At 47.0% G+C, this 27,241-nt stretch overlaps 1 protein-coding gene across 1 annotated transcript; it reads left to right on the forward strand.

Annotated features, from left to right (window-relative positions):
• Nucleotides 1–6: 6 nt before the first annotated feature.
• PLOD1 (procollagen-lysine,2-oxoglutarate 5-dioxygenase 1) lies at nt 7–26,959 on the forward strand. The gene is made up of 20 exons (XM_039355028.1): nt 7–110; nt 1,103–1,461; nt 2,840–2,931; nt 4,162–4,298; nt 5,451–5,614; nt 7,134–7,246; nt 9,581–9,644; nt 11,301–11,398; nt 13,775–13,876; nt 15,614–15,745; nt 16,518–16,639; nt 16,724–16,828; nt 18,790–18,915; nt 19,296–19,437; nt 20,653–20,766; nt 22,306–22,371; nt 23,769–23,873; nt 24,119–24,265; nt 24,930–25,055; nt 26,083–26,959. The coding sequence occupies exons 2-20, from the start codon at nt 1,386–1,388 to the stop codon at nt 26,236–26,238; spliced, it is 2,187 nt and encodes a 728-aa protein (XP_039210962.1). The 5' UTR covers nt 7–110; nt 1,103–1,385; the 3' UTR covers nt 26,239–26,959.
• The last annotated feature ends 282 nt before the right edge of the window (nt 26,960–27,241 follow it).

A 27,241-nucleotide genomic window follows, 5' to 3' on the forward strand; every position in this document is an offset into this window, starting at 1 on the left:
CCTCCTCCTCCGCCTGCGCCTCCGCTGGGCTCGGAACGTCCCGAGGCCGAAGGGCTCCTCTGGCGGCGGAGAGGCGGCCTCTGAGCATCCACAGAGCGCCCCCCGCCGGGGTAGGGAGGGAATAAGAGGCGTGGGGAGCGCCTCTGGGTCTAGGCCAGGGGTGGGCAACCTCGGCTCTTTTATGACTCGTGGACTTCAACTCCCAGAATTCCTGAGCCAGCCTGGCTCAGCTTGGAAACCTCTCTTTCCCCTCAGCATGGCTGGCTCAGGAATTCTGGGAGTTGAAGTCTACCAATCATAAAAGAGCCCAGGTTGCCTACCCCTGGCCTAGGCAGAACGGGTCTCTTCTCCCAGGTCTCTGGGCCTCTGCGGAGGGCTCTGTGTTGGCAGCAGGAGATCTCTGAGCATGTGCAGAGTGCTTCTCCTTTGCTTGAAGGCAGAGGGTCTCTGAGCCTCTGCAGAGGGCTCTGTGTTGGCAACAAAAGATCTCTGAGCCCGTGCAAACTGCTTCTCTTAAGGGCTTCGTCTAGGCACAGGGTCTCTGAGGCTCTACAAAGTGCTTTTTATTGGCATCAGGAGATCTCAGAGCATCTGCAGGCAGGGCACCCCTCTGTTCCCAGGGCTTTCCTTGAAGGCACAGGGTCTCTGAGCTAATGCAGAGGGCTGTTTATCAGAACAGGAGATCTCTAAGCCTCTGCAGAGCGTTCCTCTTCTCCCGAGGCTTTCCTTGAAGGCACAGGGTCTCTGAGCTGATGCAGAGGGCTGTTTATCAGCAGCAGGACATCTCTGAGCCTCTCAAAGCACCCTTTTCAAAAGGCGGGGGAGCAAACCCTTCCTGATTGCAGCTCTGCCCTGCCATCTCTCAACTTCCCTGCTTACCCACACTCTCTTTGGGACTCCAGTTTCCATCGGCCCCAGCCTGGGAATTAGGCTCCAAACCTCTAGGGAAAAAAGTGCAGGAAGTTGGTGGTGGGTTTGGCCTTTGGGGCCTGTGAGACTGAGAATAAAGTGGGGGTCCTCGGGGCGGAGGGGGTCCCGGCTGCAGCTGTGGCAACCTCTGCTGATTTTGTGCAACCCTCTTTTTCTGCCTTCCTTTCTGCAGGGCTGGACGCCAGGCTCCGGATCTTGACCCAAGAGAGAAGGAGGATGTGGGGAGGGGGGACCCAGGACCGTGGGACTGAAGAGAGGAGCAGAGGGAGGAGGAGGAGGAGGCTTCTGTCCCTCCCTTCCTCCTCACATTGGAGGGGGGGCGTGTTCATTGCGTGGCACATCAGCCCCCCCCCCCGGCTGGCAAGGAGGGGCTAGCTTCCCAAGCTAAATCTGCAGCCTTCCCCCCCAACAGCTGGCTTCACAAAGCGGGTTCCTCTCCCTGAAGTCTCCCCACAATGTCCCCACCATCTCTGCTGCTCCTTTTGTTTTTCCTAACCCCCCTGGAGGGTGGAAGCCACGCAGCAGAAGACGGTAAGCTTAGGAATGCAAGCTTGTGTGTGTGTGTGCGCACATCTCTTGCAGTGCGCTCTAGGCAGCCATTCCCATCATTGGGGGGGGGGGTTTGAAAAGTTTAGGTAAAAAAAACCTGGCTTGGAAAACTGGCTTTTCCGTGGGAAGGGGGAAGAGGATGAGAGACACTGTGCCTCACTTGTGCAATTTTACTTATGCTGGTCTGTGATTGTCATAAATATTTTATTTGCTCGCTGGCCACAACACCGTCGTGTATTTTTTTTTAATCTCCCTTTCTGCTTCTCTTTCTTTGCAAAAGAAAAATAAGTTTTTGGTGTTTTTTTTTTAACTATCCCAACTTGTGCCTTCTTGCTCACTTTGACAGACTTCTTAAGTCCGTGGTAGCAAGAAATCAGGAGGGGAGCGTCTTTTCAGCGCTTTATTCAAAATCCGTCACTTTTTGTGAGGTCCAGATTATGTCTCTGGTGTTTGGCCTCAAATCCGTGTTGCTCAGTTGCAGTGGAGGGCAAATAAAATAGCCTTGATCCTTAATCGTTCATGTGGGGATCAGGACTCCAGAAGATGGTAGAGGACAGGAAGACCTGGAGGAACGTTGTCCATGGGGTCGTGATGGGTCGGACACGACTTCCGCAATTAACAACAACAACAGACTTTCCCTTCTCAAACAGGGCTAGAAATTGCCTTTCTGCCATGCTTTTGATGTGGAGTTTGCAGGAGGTTTCCCCAGCGATGTTCCACACAAGCCTGAGGGCATCTGAGCTAGCTCTCATGAGTGAAGGCTGCCTTCTATATTTCCAAAAAGTTTTTGGCATGGCATTTTCCCTGCTGTGCTATAAACTCTTGCAGAAAGGCAAGAAATGTAATTATAGATTTCATTTCAGCTGCTTTGCTTATTCTGGCTGGACAACTCCAGGCAGATTTTGTGACATGTGAACATGCTGGAGGAAGGATTCAGGCAAAGCACCAGGCACCCATTTCTGACTAAGTTAAGCTCACGTCCCACACGTACCTCTTGGAAAAATGTCAGTATTTAGGGAGAGGGGAAAAAAATATTGTTTGAAGGCTGGGCTATTTGTTCATTAAAAAGAGAGGTGAGATTTTTTTTCAGACTGTCTCTTTCCCAGTTCACAAATAGCAGATTTTTTTTTTTCCAAGAAATGGGGAAAGTCTACGAAATAAATCTGGAAATGTTTCCATTCACAGCCTGAGTTTTATAACTGCACCGTGTCTCTTAAGAATGCATTTTTTGTTTGTTTGTTTGTTTTTAAAAAAAGGTTGCCGTGATTGAGGAATGCAGGAAGATGTAGCAATGGACGATAATTTGGGAGATATGTGTCTAATTCTTTGCTTTTTTTTTTTTTTTTTACAATCCATCCAGATAATTTGTTGGTCCTCACTGTGGCTACCAAGGAGACGGAAGGCTTCAAGCGTTTCAGAACTTCAGCCCAGGTTTTTAACTATAACCTCAAGGTAGTGCAAATATTTAATCTGAATAGAGATCCCAGGTTATAGAAAGACAAAATCCAATTCCTAATTCAAAACTTGCATTTCCTCAAATTTTAAAATCCACCCTTGGAAAAGTGTGAGGCAAAGGCAGGCGGCATATACGGCACATAGCACAGCCTCAGACAGACGGTCCACACAGAGAGTGGTGAGGACAGCCGAAAAAATGATAGGAAGCTTGCTTCCGTTATTCAGGACGCTGCTTACAAGCGCTCCTGTGTGCTTAGAGCTCCGAGCATAGTTAGAGACCCACACCCCCACTTCACGGCCTGTTCCTGTCGCTCCCCTCCGGGAGGAGGTTTCCGAGTATTTATAGCAGGACCACCAGATTCGGTAACTGCTTTGTTCCCTATTGCGCCGTCCGTCTGGTAAACTCGCAAGTTGCGTTTATGTCGCCATGTACATGTATACATCTGAACTAGACTGTGTTGTTTCTCTGTGTCATAGAATATATGTGGGTCTGTGGGTATATGCATAATTCTATATTTATTTTTGTCATGTTTATGTAGCATATATTGGAGGTGATGCCCCTTTGAGAGCTGTATGCAACAAAATTTCATTTTAATGTACGCTGATTAGTGTATATTTAAAGTGACAATAATTGTTTTGTTTTGTTCTGTTCTGTTCTGTTCTCCTTACTCTATTCTATTCTATTCATTATTTCTATTACTATTCTGTTCCATTATTTATTCCTTTCCTATTCTATTCTACTCTACTCTACTCTACTCTACTCTACTCTACTCTACTCTATTCTATTCATTATTTCTGTTACTATTCTGTTCCATTATTTATTCCTTTTCTTATTCCATTCCATTCCATTCTATTCTATTCCTTTCCATATTCTATTCCTTTCCATATTCTATTCTATTCTATTCTATTCTATTCTATTCTATTCACAATTTCTTAACTTCAGTTCATGAGTTTGCAATAAGGTTAGTTGTTTCTACAACTGTTAGTCGCGAATTGTTTTTCTTTCTTTAGGGTACCCCAAAGCACAAACTTATTAAGTGGCTACTATAACACGATAAGCCTTGGGAGTCTTGTTATAGTTCATACTGTAAAAAACAAAAACTCCGAGCACAGTGAAAGCCATTCACTAAACCAGATGTAAGCTGTTTCCTTCAGTTCAGTGTAGAGGGAACAAGCACGAACAAAGTGGTTTGAAACCGGTCACAGAATTGGCTTTGATCCGTCCAGGTCCTGGGATTAGGCGAAGAATGGCCGGATCGAGAGGACCAGAGAGCGGCAACAGGTGGACAGAAGATCCGCCTTTTGAAGTCGGCTTTGGAAGCCTTTGCAGATAAGGAAGACCTGGTGATCCTTTTCACCGACAGGTAATTCATGCATGGCTGTGCAGAATTGCTAGATGCAAACACGAGCTGGGAGATGCCTTCCTTCATGCCTGCGATGGCCAGGAGGAGCTGAACACAGATAGTCCTCTACTTACGACCACAGCGGAGGAGCCCAATATATCTGTGGTTAAGCAAAACATTGGTTAAGTGAATTTTGCCCCATTTTACGACCTTTTTTGCCACAGTTGCTAAATGAATCGCTGCAGTTGATAAGTGAGTAACCTGGTTGTTAAGTGAATCTCGCTCCTCCATCGACTTGGCTTGTAAGGTCACAAAAGGGGATCACGTGACCCCCCCCGGGACGCTGCGACGGTCATAAGTATGACCCAGTTGCCAAGCAGCTGAATTTTGATCATGTGACCCTGGGGACGCTACAGAGGTCGTAAGGGTGAAAAAGGGTCCTAAGTCACTTTTTTCCAGTGCTGTTGTAAAGGTGTCTAAACAAATGGCTGTAAATGCAGGGCTACCTGTATCTTGGTTTGTGCCTAACTATTATTTGTTGTGTTAACTGCGCTGCAAACTGTGGACGATTAGAATGATGATGTTCATTTAAAAGAGTTCCCCAGATTGGCAGCCCTGAAGGGGGGAAGAGGAGATGGTTTGTGGGAGAGGCAGGCGTGGGTGCGTGCACGAGCACCCGTTGAGGCCGAGAGCAGCTGTGACGCTCGTGCGAGTGAGGCCCCGAGTGCTCGTTCAATTGAGGTTGAGAGCACCCATGACACTCGCACAACAGAGGCCCCAAGTGCTCACACCAGTGAAGCCCCAAGCACTCGCACGAGTGAGGCCCTGAGCGCTCGTGCAAGTGGGGCCGTCAGTGCCCGTGACGCTCACACGTGGGGCCGCAAGCACCCGAGATGCACATACCAGCCAGCCACTCACATGGCCCAGTTGCAAGTAGGCCACAGACCGGTAGTGGGCCACGCCCAAAGTTTGGGGACCCCTGATTTAAATGATGGTAGGGCGGCTCAACAGTAGCATCTCCATCCAGGAGGGGAAAAAAACAACCCTTGGAATGCAAAAGAATAAAGATCTTAAGATTGGGAGGTTCGTTTGCTCTGAGCAGGCAAGATGCCTCACTGTCTCTTTCTTCGCGAGGTAAACTGTCCTTTCAACGTCTCCTTTCCCCTCTCGCAGCTACGACGTCCTCTTTGCTTCAGGCCCTGCAGAAGCCCTGAAGAAATTCAAGCAGGCCAAGTCAAAAGTCCTCTTCTCCTCGGAGACTCTCATCTATCCGGACCGGAGGCTGGAGGCCAAGTATCCCCCGGTCCAAGAAGGGAACAGGTTCCTGGGATCCGGAGGTAGGGAAAGGGGAAAAGACAGAAGCTGTCGGGGGGACTTGGGAGTGAGTGTGAAGGGAAGCGGAGCTGGAAGGAAATTTTACCTTCAAAATAGACAGACAGAAAGACAGACAGAGAAAGAAAGAAAGAAAGAAAGAAAGAAAGAAAGAAAGAAAGAAAGAAAGAAAGAAAGAAAGAAAGAAAGAAAGAAAGAAAAGAAAGAGGAAGGAAGGAAGGAAGGAAGGAAGGATAAATACATAATAAATGACTGATAGACAGAGACAGACAGACAGACAGACAGACAGATAGATAGATAGATAGGATATAGATTGAGATAGATAGAAAAAGAAAGAGAAAGAAAGAAAGAAAGAAAGAAAGAAAGAAAGAAAGAAAGAAAGAAAGAAAGAAAGGATAAATACATAATAGAGATAGATAGATAGATAGATAGATAGATAGATAGACAGACAGACAGACAGACAGACAGACAGACAGACAGACAGACAGACAGGATAAATACATAATAGATGATAGAGATGATAGATAGATATAAAAATAAAAAGAAAGAAAAGATAAATACATAATAAATGATTGGTAGATAGATAGACAGACAGACACAGACAAATAGATAAGATATAGATTGATAGATAAAGAAAGAAAGAAAGAAAGAAAGAAAGAGAAAGAAAAAGAAAGAAAGAAAGAAAGAAAGAAAGAAAGAAAGAAAGAAAGAAAGAAAAAGAAAGAAAGGATAAATATATAATAAATGATAAACAGACAGACAGATAGGATAAATACATAAGAAATGATAGAAATGATGAGATAGATAGATAGATAGATAGATAGATAGATAGATAGATAGATAGATATAGATAGATATAGATAGATATGATGAGATAGATAGACAGATAGATAGATAGATAACCTTTATTGTCATTTTTTTTCCTGTGAGCACAATGGCACACATTAAAAATGAAATTTAGTTGCTTCCTCTCAAAGTGTACACCTACATAACACATTTAAAACATACCATATACAACATATGCATAGACCTACACCCTTACATATAAGTAACATATAAATATTTTTTTCTTTGGTGTCGGCACCCATCAGTGGGCTGGGCTGCCCGTTTGAGCCAAAGAAAGAGACGGGAACCTTTAAAGGCAGTCCTCGACTTAATGACTGTTCATTTAGTGACCTTTTGAAATTACAACAGGATTGAAAAAAGTCACTGAGGACTGTTTTTCACGCTCAGGACCGTTGCAGCATCCCCATAGTCTCGTGATACTTGGAAATGGACTTGTACATATGACGGTCGCAGTGTCCCGGGGTCACGTGATCTCCTTTTGCGACCTTCTGACCAGCAAAGTCAATGAGGGGTGGGGGGAGCCGGATTCACTTAACAAGCCGTCTTCCTAACTTAACAACCGCAGGGGTTCATTTAACAACATTGGCAAGAAATGGGTCCAAAATTCACTTAACAACTGCCTCACAGAGCCGTGGAAATGTGGTCGTAACTTGAAGACGGTGTTCTCTCTTCCTGCAGGATTCATGGGTTATGCTCCCTACCTCAGCCGGCTTGTGGCCGACTGGCAAGGCCGTGACAGTGAGAGCGACCAGCTGTTTTATACCAACATGTTCCTGGACCCTGAAAAGCGGGTGAGCCCCGACTGCATAGGCCCCACGTGCTCTACGGGGGAGAATATTGGGGGCTGACCAGGAAATGCAGCACATCTGCAGAGTCTGGCAGGCCCAGAGGGTATAAATCAGACGGGGACACGACTTTGGCCTTGCGTGTCTCTGGGGATTCTCCGTCATCCAGGGCCATGGCTGTCCCAAAGGTGCTTTTTCAGGAGACAAAGAAAAAAAATAGGGAAGTTCAGTTGCCTCCTGAAAAAAAAAGGATCTTTGGGACAACCAAGATCCTGGATGATGGAGAATCTCCATAGACATTGAGCCATGCACTTTGGGATGAACGCCCTTCAAAGGGTGTGGGAGAGTGAACAGATTTCCAAAAAACATGGCAGACAACAGGAACAGGGCAGAAAGCGTCCTGCAGCCAAGAAGGCTCCACACTCCTTTGCATTACTCAGGTAAACCTCCAGGTGGCCTCAAGGACTCTCTAAAACAGTGGTTCTCAACTTTTTTAATGCCGCGACCCCCCCAACCGGTCGTAAGTCGAGGACTACCCAACTGGTCATAAGTCGAGGACTACCCAACTGGTCGTAAGTTGAGGACTTTCCCTGCCCAGGAGTGCCGCGCATGCGTGGTGCCACCCCCTGCGCCGGCCGAGGCGTAGCTGGCAAGGGGCAGAGACGGCGCAGGGCGACCACCGGCTGGGCTACCAGCTGACCCAGCCCAAGGGAGGTAAGGCACCCGCCGGGCCCCACGCGCGCCAGCAACCCTCCCTGCGCCCGCCGGCCTCCCACCTCCCACCCTGGCCCTCTTTTACTTACATTTTTAGTAGTTGCTCAGCAGGGAGGGGTGGAAACTTCCAGACAGCTCGCCTTCGCTGCAGACAACTTGCAGCACTGTTTGCAGACTGGGACTTTTGGCAGGCTCAGCAGGGCAGAGACAGCCTGGACAATTCCTACTGGCTTTTGAAAGCCAATAGAATTAAACTCTATTCAAGAGAGTCTATTCTATTGGCTTTCAAAAGCCAATAGAATAAAAGGGAGTAGCACAGCTAAGGAAAAGGGGGAAAAAATGGCGGACTGCGTTGTTTGGCGACCCCCGTGAAATGGTCGTTCGACCCCAAATGGGGTCCTGACCCACAGGTTGAGAGCCACTGCTCTAAAAGGATGCAAATGACCAGCTGTCTGCAAGGAGTATCAATCCTTCCGTTCCCCCACCATCCAGTCAGAGCTGAAGAAGCTTCTGGGATGAGAAGCGAAACGTCTTCAAAGAAAAACAAGAAAAGTCCAGTTGCCTCTTGGAAAAAGCACCTTGCGTGGCCTTGCGTGGTTTCCCCCTAATAAATTGAACCAAGGAGGACATGGCAGATCTCTGTGCATGTAAACGATCAGTGGAAGGCTTGCCTCCAGAGGCGGTGGGCGCTCCAACACTGGAGGTTTTTAAGAAGAGACTGGACAGTCACTTGTCTGGAATGGTATTGGGTCCCTTCCTTGAGCAGGGGGCTGGACTAGAAGACCTCCAAGGTCCCTTCCAGCTGTGTTATTCTGTTAAAGCGGTTGACAGTTGCAGCCGTTTTCTTCTTGACAGGAGGGGTTCAGCACTGGAACCATTTTCTCCGAACACTTTTCTGCTCTCTGGCAGTAAAAATATTCAGGCAGAGAGGAGAGATCCTTTCCAGCTTGATGATTCTGTGTGTCTGAACTCTTAGCAGGTGCTAGGAATTATTATAATGTTATAATAATGATAAAGTTGGAAGGGACCTTGGAGGTCATCTAGTCCAACCCCCTGCTCAGGCAGGAAACCCTACACCATTTCGGACAAATGGCTGTCCAGTCTCTTCTTAAAAACTTCCAGTGTTGGAACATTCACCGCTTCTGGAGGCAGGTGGTTCCACTGGTTAATTGTTCTCACTGTCAGGAAGTTTTTCCTTAGTTCCAGGTTGCTTCTCTCCTGGATGAGTTTCCATCCGTTGCTTCTTGTCCTGCCTTCAGGTGCTTTGGAGAATAGCTTGACTCCCTCTTCTTTGGGGCAGCCCCTGAGATACTGGAAGACTGCTATCATGTCCCCCCCCCCTTGTCCTTCTCTTCGTTAAACTAGACAGACCCAATTCCTGCAATCGTTCCTTATATGTTTTAGCCTCCAGTCCCCTAATGTTGATCAATCCTCTCTTTCTCCTTTTGAACACTTTTCTGTCCATCCTTAATCAGGAGGGTCTCCCCAGAGCAGGTCCCAGAGATTCTGCCTTTTCGTGAAAGATGTTAGTCAGAAAAGGTGCTTTCCAGTTTCGGCCATCTTACATTGACCTCTTCCAGCTCTTATCATGTTTGCCCTTGTTGTTTTTTCCTTCTCCCTCTGCAGAGGACCATCAATATCACTTTGGATCATAGGTGCCGGATCTTCCAAAATCTTAACGGAGCTCTAGGTGAGAATCCGTGGGGGGAAAGGGTGTTTCCTCCCATCAAAATAAAATCTTGGCCCTCTTGATTCTCCCACTCTTGCTGGATTACGAATGCCTGGAGTCTCTGAGGCCCTGACCTCTGCCCAAATCACTTGTTTGGTTTGCCAGGCAGTTCCATTTGGACTCAAACGACAGCTTTCCTTGAAAAATGGAGCTCGGGCAGCAGATTGTGCAAGAAATAGCCGCTACAAGCTTGTTTTACAGTTGACAGAATATTTGGGATGACTCTCTCTCTCTCCCTTAAGTCACACCTCCCTTTCCTGATGCTGCATGGTTTATTTTATTATCTGCTATTCCTGGCCTAGAGGAGGACACCCTCAAAGGTTTAACTAACATCTTTAGAGACTTTTTTTGTTGTTGTTTTAGCCAAACTGGGTGGATGGCTCCTAAAATGGACTCCTGTTGCATCCGGTGGGAAAAGGCTATATACCTTGGCTTGGAGTGGGTGTTTTCTAAGGACATGGCTGCTTTGAAAAGCCGAATGTCATCCATCTCACTTAGTCAGCTGCAAAAATGAAGTCTCCTGTCCGAGAGTTCACCAAGAGCATGTTTTAGCATGGTTACAGAGAAAAAGGAAGTGAGAATCTGGCGAATTGGCGCAAAAATTTTACACTTAACTGTTCTTTTTCCCCTGGCCACACACACACACACACACACACACACACACACCCTTGCAATCGGTCACCGTCCCATGATGGTTTGGGGAATGGAGCTTCTGCATGCTTTCTCCCACCTCTGCATTCTTTTGGTGGTCTTGAGCTGAAGTGACTTGCTTCCTTCCTTGTCCAGCACACTGTGGATCCCAGACACACACACACACACACACACACACACACACACACACACACACACCACTTACATCCTCCCACATTCTACATCTTCCTCTCTACCCCATTGCACATGTCAGGTGGGCAGGCTGGGAAGTGAAGCAAGCAGAATGTCAGCCATGATAAGTTGGTGTCACTTTATTAATTCCCCCAAACCAGGGGTAGGCAACCTTGGCTCTTTTATGACTCGCGGACTTCAACTCCCAGAATTCCTGAGCCAGCATGGGGAAACTATGGCCCCCTTCATGACTCGTGGACTTCAACTCCCAGAATTCCTGAGCCAGCCTGGCTCAGCTTGGAAACCTCTCCCTTTCCCCTCAGCATGGCTGGCTGAGGAATTCTGGGATTGAAGTCCACGAGTCATAAAAGAGCCAAGGTTGCCTATTCCTGGTATAGGGTGCCATGCTAGAAGAGGAATTCTGGGAGTTGAAGTCCCCTCATCTTCCTAGTAACTCAGGGGTAGGCAACCTTGGCTCTTTTATGACTTGTGGACTTCAACTCCCAGAATTCCTCAGCCAGCATGGGGGAAGTATGGCCCCTTCATGACTCGTGGACTTCAACTCCCAGAATTCCTGAGCCAGCCTGGCTCAGCTTGGAAACCTCTCCCTTTCCCCTCAGCATGGATGCCTCAGGAATTCTGGGAGTTGAAGTCCAGGAGTCATAAAAGAGCCAAGTTTGAAGACCCCTGCCCCAAACCATTAAGTCTCCTGGCACACCTGCGAAAGAATGTTTTGTCTGTGTGTTTGTTTGTTTGTTTGTTTCATTCTGTTTCTCTGCTTCTTTGCTTCTGAAGACGAAGTGGCTCTGAAATTCGAAAACGGCCAGGTGAGAGTGCGGAATCTGGCATTTGATACCCTCCCAGTTGTGATTCATGGAAACGGACCCACCAAGGTAGGCCGCAATCCCAGCTCCCTGGAACTAGACAGCTTTCTAGGATGTGTATGCAGGCAGTCCTCAAATTACAACGGATCATTTAGTGACCATTCAAAATTTACTTGCAGCGAAGTCTTCCATTTTCTGCTGCTTCAGTGGCTTGGAAGAATTCTCTGCTGCCAAGTGAGCACGCCGTCTCTTTCTCCTTTTCCCCATTCTTGTGATCCTGGCTTGTAGAGTTGTTAAAACGTAGGTAAAACAATGGCAGCCTCTCCAGTATATATCCTTTATAAAAAGTCTTTGACTAGGGTTAAAACAGATTTAAAAATAGGTTAACAATGGGTTAAAAGTCAGTTAAAATGCAGGGTTAAAAAGGGTTAAAAAGTTAAAGAAAAAGAAGAGAAAGCTTTTACTTTTGGAGGAGGTCTTTACAGCCTTTGCTGCCTGTCCACCATCTTGGCTCCTCCAACAAAACCATTGTAGCATCCCCCGTGGTCATGTGATCAAAATTCAGATGCTTGGCCGCCATGGGCTCGTATTTATGACGGTCACAGTGTCCCAGGGTCATGTGATCTGTTTTTGTGACTTTCTGACTAGCAAAGTCAATGGGGATACCAGAGTCCCTTAAGAACCATGTGATTAGGATAGGATAGGATAGGATAGGATAGGATAGGATAGGATAGGATAGGATAGGATAGGATAGGACAGGACAGGACAGGACAGGACAGGACAGGCCTAGAAGAGAATAGAAATAAAGCAGACCAGAGCAGAGAGAATTAGAATAGAATAGAATAGAATAGAATAGAATAGAATAGAATAGAATAGAATAGAATAGAATAGAATAGAATAGAATAGAATAGAATAGAATAGTACTGGAATGCGCAGAGATGGACAGATTGACTATGAGTTTGAAAGAAAAAGAAGAAACAGAATATTATCAAACCTGGAACTTATTTTATCAATGGCTAGAGGAAAGATTGAAGGATTAGGAATTAAATATGTATTAGTGTTTTTAAACCCAGACAGCAGGTTGATTGAAAAATTATTATATGTACGTAAGAAAAAAATCAATAAAATCTTATATATATAAAAAAGAATCCGGCCCCCGGGCCTTGAGTCTGACATATCTGCCCTACACCATTTCTGACAGATGGCAGTCCAGACTCTTCTTTTTTAACTTAACAACTGCAGTGATTCCCTTAACAGATGTGACAAGAATGGTGCAAAACTCACTTAACCAATGTCTCCCTTAGCAACATAGGTTTCGGGCTCAGTTGTGGTTGTACGTCAAGGACTGCAATACTCCTGTCCTGCTTGCTCTGGATCAGAGCCATTTGGGCTTTGATTTCCATCTGCCAAGACAGGAAATTTTTAAGAGATTCAGGATGGAGCTTAGAGGCCAAGCACTGCTTAGTCCAGGGGTAGGCCACCTGGGCTCTTTTATGACTTGTGGACTTCAACTCCCAGAATTCCTGAGCCAGCATGACTCAGCTTGGAAGCCTCTCCCTTTCCCCTCAGCATGGCTGGCTGAGGGATTCTGGGAGTTGAAGTCCACGAGTCATGAAGTGGGCCATAGTTTCCCCATGCTGGCTTAGGAATTCTGGGAGTTGAAGTCCACGAGTCATAAAAAGCCAAGGTTACCTACCTCTGGCCTAGGCCGCTTTATGACTCGTGGACTTCAACACCCAGAATTCCTCAGTCAGCATGGGGGAACTATGGCCCCTTCATGACTTGTAGACTTCAACTCCCAGAATTCCTGAGCCAGCATGGGGGGAACTATATGGGCCCTTTATGACTCGTGGACTTCAACTCCCAGAATTCCTGAGCCAGCATGGGGGAACTATGGCCCCCTCATGACTCATGGACTTCAACTCCCAGAATTCCTGAGCCAGCATGGCTCAGCTTGGAAACCTCTCCCTTTCCCCTCAGCATGGCTGGCTCAGGAATTCTGGGAGTTGAAGTCCACAAATCATGAAGGGGGCCATAGTTCCCCCATGCTGGCTCAGGAATTATGGGAGTTGGTCCATGAGTCATAAAAGAGCCAAGGTTACCTACCTCTGGCCTAGGCCCAAGCTGCTTTATGACTCGTGGATTTCAACTCCCAGAATTCCTGAGCCAGCCTGGCTCAGCTTGGAAGCCTCTCCCTTTCCCCTCAGCATGGCTGGCTCAGGAATTCTGGGAGTTGAAGTCCACGAGTCCTAAAAGAGCCCAGGTGGCCTACCCCTGGCTTAGCCCAAAGGAGGCCAGCCCAGTTTCAGCCACTCCACAGCAACAGGGCCCTGGCTGGTGGGTGATGGAAAAGAATATTACGGCAGAATCAGATTGACAAAAGGGAGGAAGTTTTGTGTTTCCGCACTGTGAACACAGCCTTTGGGAATCTTTCTCTCCCCAAAGCTGCAGCTGAATTATCTGGGGAACTACATCCCTCAATCCTGGACCTTCGAGACGGGCTGCACCGTTTGCAAAGAAGGCCTGAAGAGTTTCCGTGGCTTGAAAGTAAGAGCGTGAGCAATTCTGGGAAAGGTGTAAGAAAAAAAAAGGACTTTGTACGGTTTTGTTGCTTGTCTTGGCACCGTGGGAAAGAATCCTGAATTTCTGCTAGAAGATCAGGACATTTCTGTTAAGAGGTTCTGAATAATTTGTAGACTTGAAAGCCCAACCTTTCCCATGTGGAAGTTTGAAGGGAGATGCATTTAAACCGGTTTTTACGTTTGCCAGATTGCCAAGGCTGAATTGCTGTGGTATTTTAGCAAGAAAACTTGGTTTCGTGGTTTGTTTGTTTTTGACCTGCCTGGGATGATGCAGCCAGAAAGTGGGAATGTCCGGGCAGGGTTGATTAAAAAATGTAGCCCCCACTTACAAATTAACTGCCATTTTTTTAAGACGTAAAAAAGAGCCACGGTGGCGCAGTGGTTAGAATGCAGTACTGCAGGCTAATTCTGCCTGCAGTTCGGGCAGTTCGATCCTGACCGGCTCAAGGTTAACTCAGCCTTCCATCCTTCCGAGGTTGGTCAAATGAGGACCCAGATTTTTGGGGGGAAGGGGGGAACATGCTGACTCTCTAAACTGCTTAGGGCTGCAAAGTATTATGAATTGGTGTATAGATCTAAACGCTATTGCTACATAAGAGTCCTGGTGGTGCAGTAATGCAGAATCCAGTCTGGCAGGCTGACTCTGCCACAGTCTGGAGTTCGATCCTGACCAGCTCAAGGTCGATTCAGCCTTCCATCCTTCCGAAGTCGGCAGAATGAAGACTCAGATTGCTGGGGGGCAAGATGTTGACATTGTAAACCGCTTAGAGAGGGCTGTAAAAGCACTGTAAAATGGTATATAAGTCTAAGGGCCATTGCTATTGTTCTTCCTTTCCCCCTTCCTTCTTTCCTTCCATCCATCCATCCATCCATGGTATGCATTGAAGGCTGACTCTGCCCACAGCCAGGAGTTCCATCCTGACCGGCTGAAGGTTGACTCAGCCTTTCATCTTTCCGAGATCAGTAAAATGAGGACCCAGATTGTTGGGGGGCAACAGGCGGACTCTGTAAACCGCTTAGAGAGGGCTATAAAGCTCTGTGAAGCGGTATATAAGTCTAAGGGCTATTGCTATTCTTCTTCCTTTCCCCCTTCCTTCCTTCCATCCATCCATCCATCCATGGTATGCAATAGTTAAAATGCAGCATTGAAGGCTGACTTTGCCCACAGCCAGGAGTTTGCTCCTGACCGGCTCCAGGTTGACTCGGCCTTCCATCCTTCTGAGGTCCGTAAAATGAGGACCCAGATTGTCGGGGGGGGGGCAACAGGCTGACTGTAAACCGCTCAAGGGAGGGCTGTAAAAGCACTGTGAAGCAGCATATAAGTCTAAGGGCTATTACTATTGCTGTAGCTGATTGGATGTTGCATTAAGAGCCGCGGTGGCGCAATGATTAGAATGCAGCATTGAAGGCTGACTCTGCCCACAGCCAGCAGTTCGATCCTGACCGGCTCAAGGTTGACTCAGCCTTCCATCCTTCCGAGGTCAGTAAAATGAGGACACAAATGGGGGGGGGGGCGACAGGCTGACTCTGTAAAACCGTTTAGAGAGGAGCTGTAAAGCACGGTGAAGCGGGATATAAGTCTTAAAGTGCTATTGCTATAAGGTGACTATCTTCAGCTCACAAAATAGGATCAGATCCAGCGCAGTGGATTTGTGAACTTCTGAGTCTGATCTTCTTTTTCCCTCCCCCCCCCACTTTGCAGGAAGACGCACTTCCTCTGACCGTGATTGGTGTCTTTATTGAGCAGCCCACCCCTTTCCTTGACCAGTTCTTCAAAAGGCTCCAGCTTCTTCGCTATCCGAAAAAGAAAATCCACCTTTTCATCCACAATCACGTGAGTCGAGATATCTGGCTGAGAAGTCACCCCCCCCCACTCACCCCCCTCCTCCCGGCAGCTTGCCCCCCCCATTCATAACCCACAAGGACAAATGGTAAATGTGCTGCTAAACTCTCCCCCCCCACACACACACACACAAACACATGTAGGTATTTTATTCAACCCTCCCCATCACAGAGATCCGGATTCCAAGCTTAGCAGAGCAAGAGTCACTGGGTAACCAATGGGCACACACAAAGTCCAGGAATTGAACAGACCAGGATACACGGCACAAGAACACAAGGCACCAAACTGCTGCAAGAACACTCAAGTCCTCAGGGCGGGATTAAGTAGGCGATGCTGGTGCAACCCTTCATGAGAGGCAAGGTTGCCTCCTCACGAATAGTCGAGCTGACCCACATTCTGCCTGTCTTCTCTCTGCTCTACATGTCCTTGGATCAGGAGGAGGCGTGGACTCCACCTCCTCCTCCTTGCTAACGGATGGCAGCTGCCTGGAGCCTCCGGGCCCACTTGCTGCAGCTTGCCTCCTTCAGCTTCAGCCTATCGCTCTTCCAATCGACCCAGCTGAGGCGGCTCCATTAGGCTGGCACTCTCCGAGCCCCGATCCTGAGCAACACTCGGCTCCACACTTTGCAGACTCAGACTCGCCCTCCTCCTCTGAACTGGCATCTAGAGAGGAGTCCGGGGGCGGATCGATGACAGCGAATGAGGCAGCTTGCCAGAATGACTGGCCCCCTCGGTAAACTCTCTCGCTTCTTCTCGCGCGCAGGAGAAACATCACCTGTCCCAGGTGAGCTCCTTTGTGGACGAGCACGGCCAGGAATATCGCTCCCTCAAAGTGATGGGGCCGGAGGAGAATCTGGAGAATGCTGATGCTCGCAACATGAGCATGTAAGAAACGCGGAAAGGTCCCCCCAAACTCCGTCCTTTCCCCCTGCGGCTGGGACCTGACTCGTTTGCTTCCTCCCCTTCTAGGAATATGTGCAAGCAGAACCCGGCGTGTGAATATTACTTCAGTCTTGATGCCGAGGTGGTGCTCAAGAACCCCGATACCCTGCAGATCCTGATGGAACAGAATAAGTGAGTTGGGTTTTGTGCTGTAGGTTGCCCCCCTGGGACTGGCAGGCCAAAGGGAATGGAGTAGAGTAGAGTAGGATAAGGTAGGATAGAATAAGGATAGAGAGAGATAGACATACAGATAGAGATAGAGACAGAGATAGAATAGAATTGAAGGAATAAATAATAGAATAGAACAGAATATAGAATAGAATAGAATAGAATAGAATATAGAATAGAATAGAATGAATACAGACTAGAATAGAATAGAATATAGAATAGAATGGAATGGAATGGAATGGAATGGAATGGAATGGAATGGAATGGAATGGAATAGAATAGAATAGAATAGAATTAGAGGATGGAATAGAAATCGAAATGGAATGGAATGGAATAGAATAGAATAGAATAGAATAGAATAGAATAGAATAGAATAGAATAGAATAGAATAGAATAGAATAGAATGAATACAGACTAGAATAGAATAGAATATAGAATAGAATAGAATAGAATAGATTAGAATAGAATAGAATAGAATAGACAGAGTTGGAAGGGACCTTGGAGGTCATCTAGTCCAACCCCCTGCTCTGGCAGGAACCCTACACCATTTCGGACAAATGGCTGTCCGGTCTCTTCTTAAAAACTTCCAGTGTTGGAGCATTCACCGCTTCTGGAGGCAGGCTGTTCCACTGGTTAATTGTTCTAAGTGTCAGGAAGACCCAGCTGTTCCTTTCTATACATCATAGAGGGATCTGCTGGATCAAAACAGATTCTATTGTCCACACCTGCTGTGGAACTTTAATTATTGTTGGATTTTGAGGCTGAATCCCTAAGGATATGCAAATGTATTTTGCATCTTTATACAGACAGTCCTCAACTTAAAACAGTTCATTTTAGTGACCATTCAAAGTTACAACTGCACTGAAAAAAGTGACTTATGACCCTTTTTCACAATTACAACCTCTGCTGCATCTGCCATGATCACATGATCAAAATTCAGTTGCTTGGCAACTGGCTCATGTTTATGACGGTCGCTGTGTCCCGGGCTCTTGTGACCCCCTTTTGCCACCCTCTGACAAGTAAAGTCAATGGGGGGGGGAGCCAGATTCACTTAACAACCGTGTGGCTAACTTAACGACAGCGATTCACTTAACAAGTGTGGCGAGAAAGGTCGTAAAATGGCCAAAATTCACTTAACAGATGTCTCACTTGGCAACAAATTTTGGGCTCAGTTGTGGTCATAAGTCGAGGGCTACCTGTAGAGAGAGTATGAATTACCTTGGCTCTCTGGAGTCTTTTTAAGGATGGACAAAAAGCCTCACTCATTCCTACAATTATATCATCCAAAAATGAACACGCCTCCTCCTCCTTCTTGAAAGTGTTTTTAATGCCTTCTGTTCTCTCTCTCTTCTTCTCTTTCTCTCTCCCTCCCTCCTTCCCTCTTCCTCTCTTCCTCTCTCCCTCCCTTCTCTCTCCCTCTATCTCTTCCTCCCTCTCTTTCTCTTCCTCTCACCCTCCCTTCTTCTCTCTCTCTCCCTCCTCTCCCTCTTCCTCTCTCCCTCTCTCTCTCCCTTCTTCTCTCCCCTCTCCCTCTCCCTCTCTCTTTCTTCCTCTCCATCTCTCTCCCTCTGTCTCTCTCTTTTCCTCTCTCCCTCTCCCTCTCTCCATATCTCTCTTTCTCTCCCTCTCTCTCTCCCTTCTTCTCTCTCCCTCTCTCTCTTCCTCTCCCTCTCCCCGTCTCCCTCTCTCTCTTTCTCTCTCTCTTCCTCTCTCCCTCTCTCTCTTTCTCTCTCTCCCTCTCCCTCTCTCTTCCTCTTTCTTCCTCCCTCTCTCTCCATCTCTCTCTCTTTCTCTCTCTCCTCTCTCCCTTTCTCTCTCCCTCTCCCCTCTCTCCCTCTTTCTTTCTTCCTCTCCCTCTCTCCCCCTCTCCCTCCCTCCCTCTCTCTCCCTCTCTCTCTCCCTCCCTCCCACCCTCTCCCTGCCAGGTTTGTGATTGCTCCTCTCGTGAGCCGCATTGGGAAGCTGTGGTCGAATTTCTGGGGGGCCTTGAGTCCTGACGGCTATTACGCCCGCTCAGAGGATTACAGGGACATTGTCCAGAGGCAGAGGATGTGAGTAGAGTGTCGGGCTCAGGAGAAAGGCTCCCAAAATTGAAACTGTTCTTCTCTGGAGGGCCGTGAATCTCATGGCTGAAAAGAGCGAGAGGATTCAGAAGGTGCCCGGCAACATCGTTGGTGCTTTCTTTGTGTTCAATTCCAACGTTCTTTGATTCAGACACTGACGCATCATCGTTAATACAACGCTAAGCCTTGTGCATCAAGAGGCATTTTGTGCAGGTTTTACTGATTCCCTGTTGAAAATAAGCCTCTGTGACAAAAATCAAAAATAATTTGTTTTTCAGTTTGCTTCATTCTTTATTATCTGGCCCAGTTCTTTTTATGCCTATTTGACTCCCTCTCTTCCTCCCCCCCTGTCTGCCTGTCTGTCTCAGTGGCCTCTGGAACGTCCCATACATTTGTAGCGTCTACCTGGTCAAGGGCAGCGTCCTAAGGTCACAACTAGCCCAGCGGGACCTTTTCCACAGTGGCCAACTGGATGCCGATATGGCTCTGTGCCATAACATCCGTGAGCAGGTTGGTTGGTGTGGGAAGCCGGAAGCTCTGCCTCGACAGAATTGGCTTGAATTCTTTATTGGCCCAGTGTGATCGGACACACGAGGAATTTGTCTCCGGCGCATAAGTTCACAGTGTACATGTAAATAGCAGGTCGTAAGTCATAACCATAGCTACAGTCATTACTCCTAAATTACAAATAGCCATTATTGAATCATAAGAAACCAACAGAAGAAGTTAGTAGGAAAGATGAGAAAGGATGAGAAATGAGACAATGCTGTGGGAATTAAGTGTTCAGCAGAGGGACGGCATGGGGGGGGGGAACTATCTGTCCCAAAGATACTTTTTCAGGAGGCAACTGGATTTTCTTGTTTTCCTTTGAAGACGTTTCGCTTCTCATCCAAGAAGCTTCTTCAGCTCTGACTGGACGGTGGGGAATGGAAGGATTGATACTCCTTGCAGAGAGCTGGTCCTTTGCCTTCTTTTAGACAGTGCTTGAGGCCACTTGGAGGATTGTCTGTGTTGTCAGGGTCACCTGAGTGGTGCAAATGTGTGTGGTGCCTTCTTGGAATTGTTGACAGAACTGTGTTGTAGACTGGAGAGAGATGATGTCGTATCCCTCTCCAAGGAGAGAGGGCTGTTCAGTTTTGACCTAGATGGCCTCTTTGACCCCTCTTTCAAACCATTTGCTCCTCTCTGTCCAAAATGTGGACCTTGCCATCTTCAAAACGGTGGCCTTGGTCTTTTAAATGCAGATGGACTGCTGAATATTGTTCCGACAGGTTTATTCTCCAGTGTAAATGCATCTTTAGGACAACTATGAGTGAGAATCATCCAGACATCTTTATGTCTGGCTGATGTGGCATGCAATTGCCCTGTAGCGGCGTCCTGAGGGGAGAAGTTGAAACAGATTACGTCCAGGATGTGAGCGGTCCATAATTATTTTCTCGGCCTTCTCCCTGGCTCGTGCGGTGTACAGATCCTCAATGGAAGGCAGGCTGGTTGCGATGGTTTTTTTTCTGCAGTCCTAACTAACCGTTAGGGTTACATTATACAAGGTGCAGAAGAAGACAAAGAAAGTGGAAGAAGACCGTAAATAAAAGGAAGCAGCAGGGTTATTGGGAGTTATAGTCTCGTAAGAGTGGTTGGGGGGGGCAGAGATTTCCCAGTCTTTCAGTTGTAAGGCTAGTTGTAGGGGAGATCCGTGCAATAGAAGGGTTTTGCTTTTTTCGGCAGGGGGTGTTCATGTTTGTGACAAACCAGCAGCCGTTCGGGCACATCCTGTCCTTGGAGAATTATCAGACAAGCCACCTGCACAACGATCTCTGGCAAATCTTCAGCAACCCGGAGGTGAGAAGCTTTCTATATAACCTATAACTTTTAGTTATTCAGAGAATAGAATGAAGTGGAATGGAACAGAACGGAATGGAATAAGAATAGAATAGAATAGAACAGAACAGAATAGGAATGGAATGGAATACAATTAAGGAATAGGATAGAATAGAATAGAATAGAATAGAATAGAATAGAATAGAATAGAATAGAATAGAATAGAATAGAATAGAATAGAATAGAATAGAAATGGAATGGAATGGAATGGAATGGAATGGAATGGAATAGAATTAAGGAATAGGATAGAATAGAATAGAATAGAATAGAATAGAATAGAATAGAATAGAATAGAATAGAATAGAAATGGAATGGAATGGAATGGAATGGAATGGAATAGAATTAAGGAATAGAATAGAGATGGAATGGAATAAAGAGAATAGAATAGGAATAGAATAGGAATAGAATAGAATAGAAATGGAATGGAATGGAATGGAATTAAGGAATAGAATAGAGATGGAATGGAATAAAGAGAATAGAATAGAATAGAATAGAATAGAATAGAATAGAATAGAACAGTGATGGCGAACATTTTAGAGACCGAGTGCCCAAAACCTGGCCCCGCCCTCACTCCAACCCCCTGTCCACCCCCTGCCCCGCCCCCACCCCACCTGCCCACAAGGCCACTCACCGCCTCCAGGGCCCGCCGCAGATCGCCCAGGCAGCCCAGCAGTGCCATGGCGGCCACGCCCTCTCTCCGCGCCCTGCAGCATCAACTGTGCATGATGGGGCATGAGGGCAGAGTCTTGTCTACACTGCCTGGCTGCCCTGTCCTTGGCTGCGCTTCTCCGCGTGGGCCATACTCAGGAGTGGCTCTCCTCCAGGGGGGCTGCTGGTGAGGGGGTTGTGGGGGGAGGCGAGGCTGGGGCAACGGCACGTGTGCCCACAGAGGGGGCTCCGAGTGCCGCCTCTGGCACCCGTGCCATAGGTTCGCCATCACTGGAATAGAATAAAGAGAGATTGGAATGGAACGGAATGGAAAAGAGAAGAGGTGGAAGGGATCTTGGAGGTCTTCTCATCCAACCCCCCCCCCCCCCGCTCAGGCAGGAAACCCTATAGCATTTCAGACAGGTGGTTGTCCAATGGCCTCTTTCTCTGCGACCTGAGAGGGAGGCAGGTGTGGGGTGAAGTAGGGGCCAGTTGGAAAGGATTGTAAAAGAGAATTTGAGAACAAGGGCTCACGCAGAAAGAGGAGGGGGCAGAGGCTGAAGAACCAGGAATGACTGAGGTTGGGGCCTGCAATCTCCAAAAGCAGGTTTTCGATAGGGAGGAGCCAGGGTGAATTGGAGCAAACAACAGCTGGGAAATGTGAGAACTGGGCGGGCTTTCCGAAGGCGCAAATTGAGCCTTTGTGACTTCCTCGTTTGAACCCAGCCAGGAAAGTTTCAAAAGGGGGAGGGGGCTTTTCCAGAGAGGCGATCCTCCTCGCTAAGAGACCTTTAAGGAGAAAGAAGGGCAAACCGACCCCTTTTCACTTATTTTCCCTCTCTCACAAAACAGGACTGGAAGTTGAAATACATCCACCCCAACTACACGGACGCCTTAAAGGGCAAATTGGTGGAAACGGTAAATAATCCGTCTTTATTGCCAAGTAGAATTGGGGTGGGGGAGGCCGGCAGAAAGGAGAAGAGTCCAGCAGTTGCAACAGTTCCCTCAGTGGCCGTTCAAAGTTACACAAGTGACTGACCACTGTTTTTCATACTTACGACCGTTGCAGCATCCCCACGGTCACGTGATCAAAAGTCGGATGCTCGGCAGCCGATTCATATTTAGGACGGGATCCCCTTTTTTCAACCCTCTGATGAGCAAAGTCAATGGGGAGGCCTAGACTCATTTAACAACCGTGTAGCTAACTTAACAACTGCAGTGATTCACTTAACAACGGTGGCAGGAAAGGCCCTAAAATGGGGCAAAACCCACTTAACTATCTCGCTTAGCAACAGAAATTTTGGGCTCCCTTGTGGTCGTAAGTGGAGGACTGCCTGTACTGGAATTGGATGTTTAATTTTTTTCTTTATTGTTTTAAAATATTTTTAGAATTTTAATTGTAATGTTATGTTTTAGATTCTGAGTTGCCCATAATTGTTTACTGTGATGGAGGCTATATAAATAAAAATTTAATTTAATTTAATAATAATGATGATCATGGTGGTGCTGGAAGGGACCTTGGAGGTCATCTAGTCCAACCCCCTGCTCAGGCAGGAAACCCTATACCCATTTCGGACAAATGGCTGTCCAGTCTCTTCTTAAAAACTTCCAGTGTTGGAGCATTCACAGCTTCTGGAGGCAGGTTGTTCCACTGGTTAATTTTTCTCACTGTCAGGAAGTTTCTCCTTAGTTCTAGGTTGCTTCTCTCCTTGATGAGTTTCCAGGAGAGGTAAATAAGATAAATAAATAAGAATAGAATAAAATAAAATAAAATAAAATTATAAAATAAAATAAAATATGAAACAAAATAAAATATAAAATAAAATATACAACATATAAAATAAAATATAAAATAAAATGTGAAGTGAATAAAATAAAATAAAAAGTAGTGAAGTGAAATAAAATAAATAATATGAAATGAAAAGTGAAGTAAAATAAAATAAGTAAAACAAAATAGAAGTGAAGTAAAATTTAAATTAAAAACATAAAATGTGAAAAAATGAAATGAAAAGTGAAATGAAATAAAATAAAAACAAAATAAATAAAATGAAAAGCAAAGTAAAAGAAAAATAAAATAAAAAGAAAAGTGAAGTGAAATAAAATGAAATAAAAAGGAAATAAAATGAAAAGTGAAGTGAAATAAAATAAAATAAATAAAAGGAAATGAAAAGCGAAGTAAAATAAAAATAAAATGAAAAGGGAAGCGAAATAAAATAATGAAATGCAATAGAACGAAAGCTACAGACTGCCCCAGGGCGGGGGCCACAGACCCCCAGGCAGCCCCGGACTTCACCCCTTGTCCTCCCCTTGGCCAGCCCTGCCCGGATGTCTACTGGTTCCCCCTGTTCACCGACGCGGCTTGCGACGAGCTGGTGGAGGAGATGGAGCACTTTGGGCAGTGGTCCAAGGGAGACAACACGGTAAGAAGCGGCTTCTCCAAGGAGGGGCCGGATCCTTCCTTCCTTCCTTCCTTCCTTCCTTCCTTCCTTCCTTCCTTCCTTCCTTCCTCCCTCCCTCCCTCCCTCCCTCCCTCCCTCCCTTCCTTCCTTCCTTCCTTCCCACTGGGGTCTCTTCCTTGGCCACATTGCTGGCTGGGAAGAAGTTTGCCAGGCAAGCGACCGGTTCTGACATTTTTTCCGGCTAACGTTACCCGCTGTTTTTAAAGGACCAGAGGATTCTAGGGGGCTACGAGAACGTCCCGACCATTGACATCCACATGAACCAGGTCCACTTTGAGCGCGAGTGGTACAGATTTCTCCTGGATTACATAGCGCCCATCACGGAGAAGCTCTACCCCGGCTACCATACCCAAGTGAGTTCACTTTATAGGTGCTGGGATTGGAAACTCAGTCAATCCATCCATCAGAATAGAGCTGGAAGGGACCTTGTAGGCCATCTAGTCCACCCCCCTGCTCAAGCAGGAGACCCTGTGCTATTTCAGACAGGTAGCTGTCCACTCTCTTCTTTAAAACCTCCAGTGATGAGGCATCCATAACTTCTGGTGGCAAGCTGTTCCACTGGTTAATTGTTCTAACTGTTAGGAAGTTTCTCCTTAATTCCAGGCTTCTTCTCTCCTTGATTAACCAATCAGAATAGAGTGGGAAGGGACCTTGAAGGCCTTCTAGTCCAACCCCCTATTCAAACAGAAGACCTTCTACATTTCAGACCAGTCTCTTCTTAAAAACCTCCAGTGATGGAGCACCCACAACTTCTAGTGGCCAGCTGTTCCACTGGTTAATTGTCCTCACTCGTGGGAGAATTTGAACTGGTAGCCCTGCCCCCCCCCCGAAATGAAGGACTTTGAGGGGCCTTTTGGGCAGGCCGAGAGAAAGAAGAAAATACGAGGCCAACGCGCACCCCAAAAGCAGCCGTCGCTAAGCCTTTCTCTTTTTCCAGCTCGCTTGCAACTGAGGACGGCTTGCTAAAGATTTCACAAGCCATGGTTTGGCCCAGCCCGTTTCTTTCCTTTTCTGCAGACCCAGTTTGAGCTGGCCTTTGTCGTCCGCTACAAGCCGGACGAGCAGCCTTCCCTGATGCCGCATCACGACGCTTCCACGTTCACCATCAACATTGCCCTGAACCGCGTTGGGATCGATTACGAAGTGAGCGTGAGACCTTTGGGCCGGCTTAAAGGGAGAGCCAAACGGCTGAGTCTGTGCAGCCAGGAGATGGGGAGAGGAAAGAGGGTGAAATAATCGGGGGGGGGGGTTATCGCTGTGCTCAGAGGGGCAAGGCCAGAACCGGGGAGAGGAAGGGGGAAATACCTGCAAGGAATATTTGATTTGGGCTAAGGGTTAGAAGGCAGTGGGGAATATGAAGCCAGAACGTAAGCTGAAGCTGGACGGGGGGGAGGGAGGGAGGGAGGAGATGAGAAAGGGAGAAGGATGGAAGGAAGGAAATAGAAGTTTATCACAGAGGTGCCAAGAAGGAAAGAGGGAGGGAGAGAGAGAGAAAGGAAGGAAGGGAATGTGTGTGAGAGAGAGAGAAAGAGAAAGAAAGAAAGAAAGAAAGAAAGAAAGAAAGAAAGAAAGAAAGAAAGAAAGAAAGAAAGAGAAAGAAAGAAAGAAAGAAAGAGAAAGAAAGAAGTTTATCACAGAGGTGCCAAGAAGGAAAGAGGGAGGGAGAGAGAGAGAGAGAGAGGAAGGAAGGGAATGTGAGAGAGAGAGAGAAAGAAAAAGAAAGAAAGAAAAAAGAGAAAGAAAGAAAAAGAAAGAAAGAAAGGAATAAGTTTATTACAGAGGTGCCAAGAAGGAAAGAGGGAGGGAGAGAGAGAGAGAAAGGAAGGAAAGGAATGTGAGAGAGAGAGAGAGAGAGAGAAAGAAAAAGAAAGAAAGAGAAAGAAAGAAAGAAAGAAAGAGAAAGAAAGAAAGAAAGAAAGAAAGAAAGAAAGAAAGGGAAAGAAAGAAAGAAAGAAAGAAAGAAAGAAAGAAAGAAAGAAAGAAAGAAAGAAAGGGTGCCACTGCAGAATTCCAGCACCGAGGCTTGGTTGAGACCTCTGCCGAGTGCCTTTTGCAATGTGGCAACTGGATCCCCTGGCAGGCAGCGCCCTTCGAACAGCCCTCGAGGTCCCGGCCCCCTTGACCGGGAGGCTCCAAATAGCCCCGCTCTGCTTCTCTTCCTCCCTTGCAGGGCGGGGGCTGCCGCTTCATCCGCTACAACTGCTCCATCCAAGCCCCCCGGAAGGGCTGGACCCTCCTGCACCCGGGCCGCCTGACGCATTACCACGAGGGCCTGCCCACCACCAAAGGGACTCGCTACATCGCCGTCTCCTTCCTCGACCCTTAGAGCCGCCACGGGGGGGGAGAAAAACTGGGGGAGGGGGGATGTTGTTTTGGGCCAACCCATGTGACCCCCTTGGCTGCAGGAAAGAGTGCTGGACTTCTTCCGGAACAGATCCTTTTGATTGGACTCTACTTGATCGCCAGGGGGATTGCCTAGATTCAGTAGGATCCCTCAGGGGACTCTGCCCACGCTCAACCCCAGCCTGCCAGAGCCGTTTGACCGCCCTGCTTCCCACCAGGGGAGAGCGCCCCCCTCCTTCCTCCCTGCCTCAGTTTCCACATTTTTCCTTCCAGCAGCAGTGGCCCAAGGCGTGTCAGAGTCCAAAGGGGGGTCCCTTCACACCGACAGAAGGGAGCCCCTTAAAACTATTGCTGGCATTTTTTTGCATGGCACCCAGGATGGCCACAAAAAGTTTGGAAATGGGATCGCTCGAGAGGACAACGCAGAACATTCGTGGCATCCCTTGTTCACCTTAGCTTTATATTTCTCTCTCTCTCTCGGGAAGCCGGGAAGAGGAGAAAAGCTTGGAAATTTTTCAGGCACCTCGGATCCCGATGTCGGAGCAGAGAGTTTTTCTACCCATGTATTTATTTAAAAGTCGCCCCCTTTGTTCAGTCGGCCACTTCTTCTGCACAAGTTGTACAGATTTCGCTAGGAGATAAATTTTTTTTTTACGTTAAACGTCTGACATTAAAAAGAGTTTTATTTTAAAGAGCCAAATGCCTGCCTGCCTGCCTGCCTTTTTCTCAGCCTGTTGTGGTAGAAGGCCATTAAGCGATGACAGTTAACAAGTATTTCTGAAATTGTCCCTTCAAAGGTCATCCTGTCCTCCCCGCGATAAAATGGGCTCTTGAGCTGAGAAGCAAAAGCTGGACTACAGATGCTGTCATTTGTGTGTCTCTGTGATGTTTTGTGAAATTGCAATAGGGAAATAATTTTTAAAACTACAACAGGGAGAGAAATGATGTTTACTGTTCTGAGTTTGGACTCGCAGTGTTTCTCAACC

This window comes from Crotalus tigris, unplaced genomic scaffold, assembly GCF_016545835.1.
Source record: "Crotalus tigris isolate CLP2741 ecotype Arizona unplaced genomic scaffold, ASM1654583v1 scf7180000018590.67127310178:1205815, whole genome shotgun sequence".
Lineage (NCBI taxonomy): Eukaryota > Metazoa > Chordata > Lepidosauria > Squamata > Viperidae > Crotalus > Crotalus tigris.

What these genes read in the sequence shown, in the direction of transcription:
- PLOD1 (XM_039355028.1), top strand. Translation starts at nt 1,386, where the DNA reads ATGTCCCCACCATCTCTGCTGCTCCTTTTGTTTTTCCTAACCCCCCTG. An exon ending in ACCTTTTCATCCACAATCAC is followed by an intron (nt 15,746 to 16,517) that starts GTGAGTCGAGAT and finishes TCTCGCGCGCAG; the next exon opens with GAGAAACATCACCTGTCCCA. An exon ending in ATCCTGATGGAACAGAATAA is followed by an intron (nt 16,829 to 18,789) that starts GTGAGTTGGGTT and finishes TCTCCCTGCCAG; the next exon opens with GTTTGTGATTGCTCCTCTCG.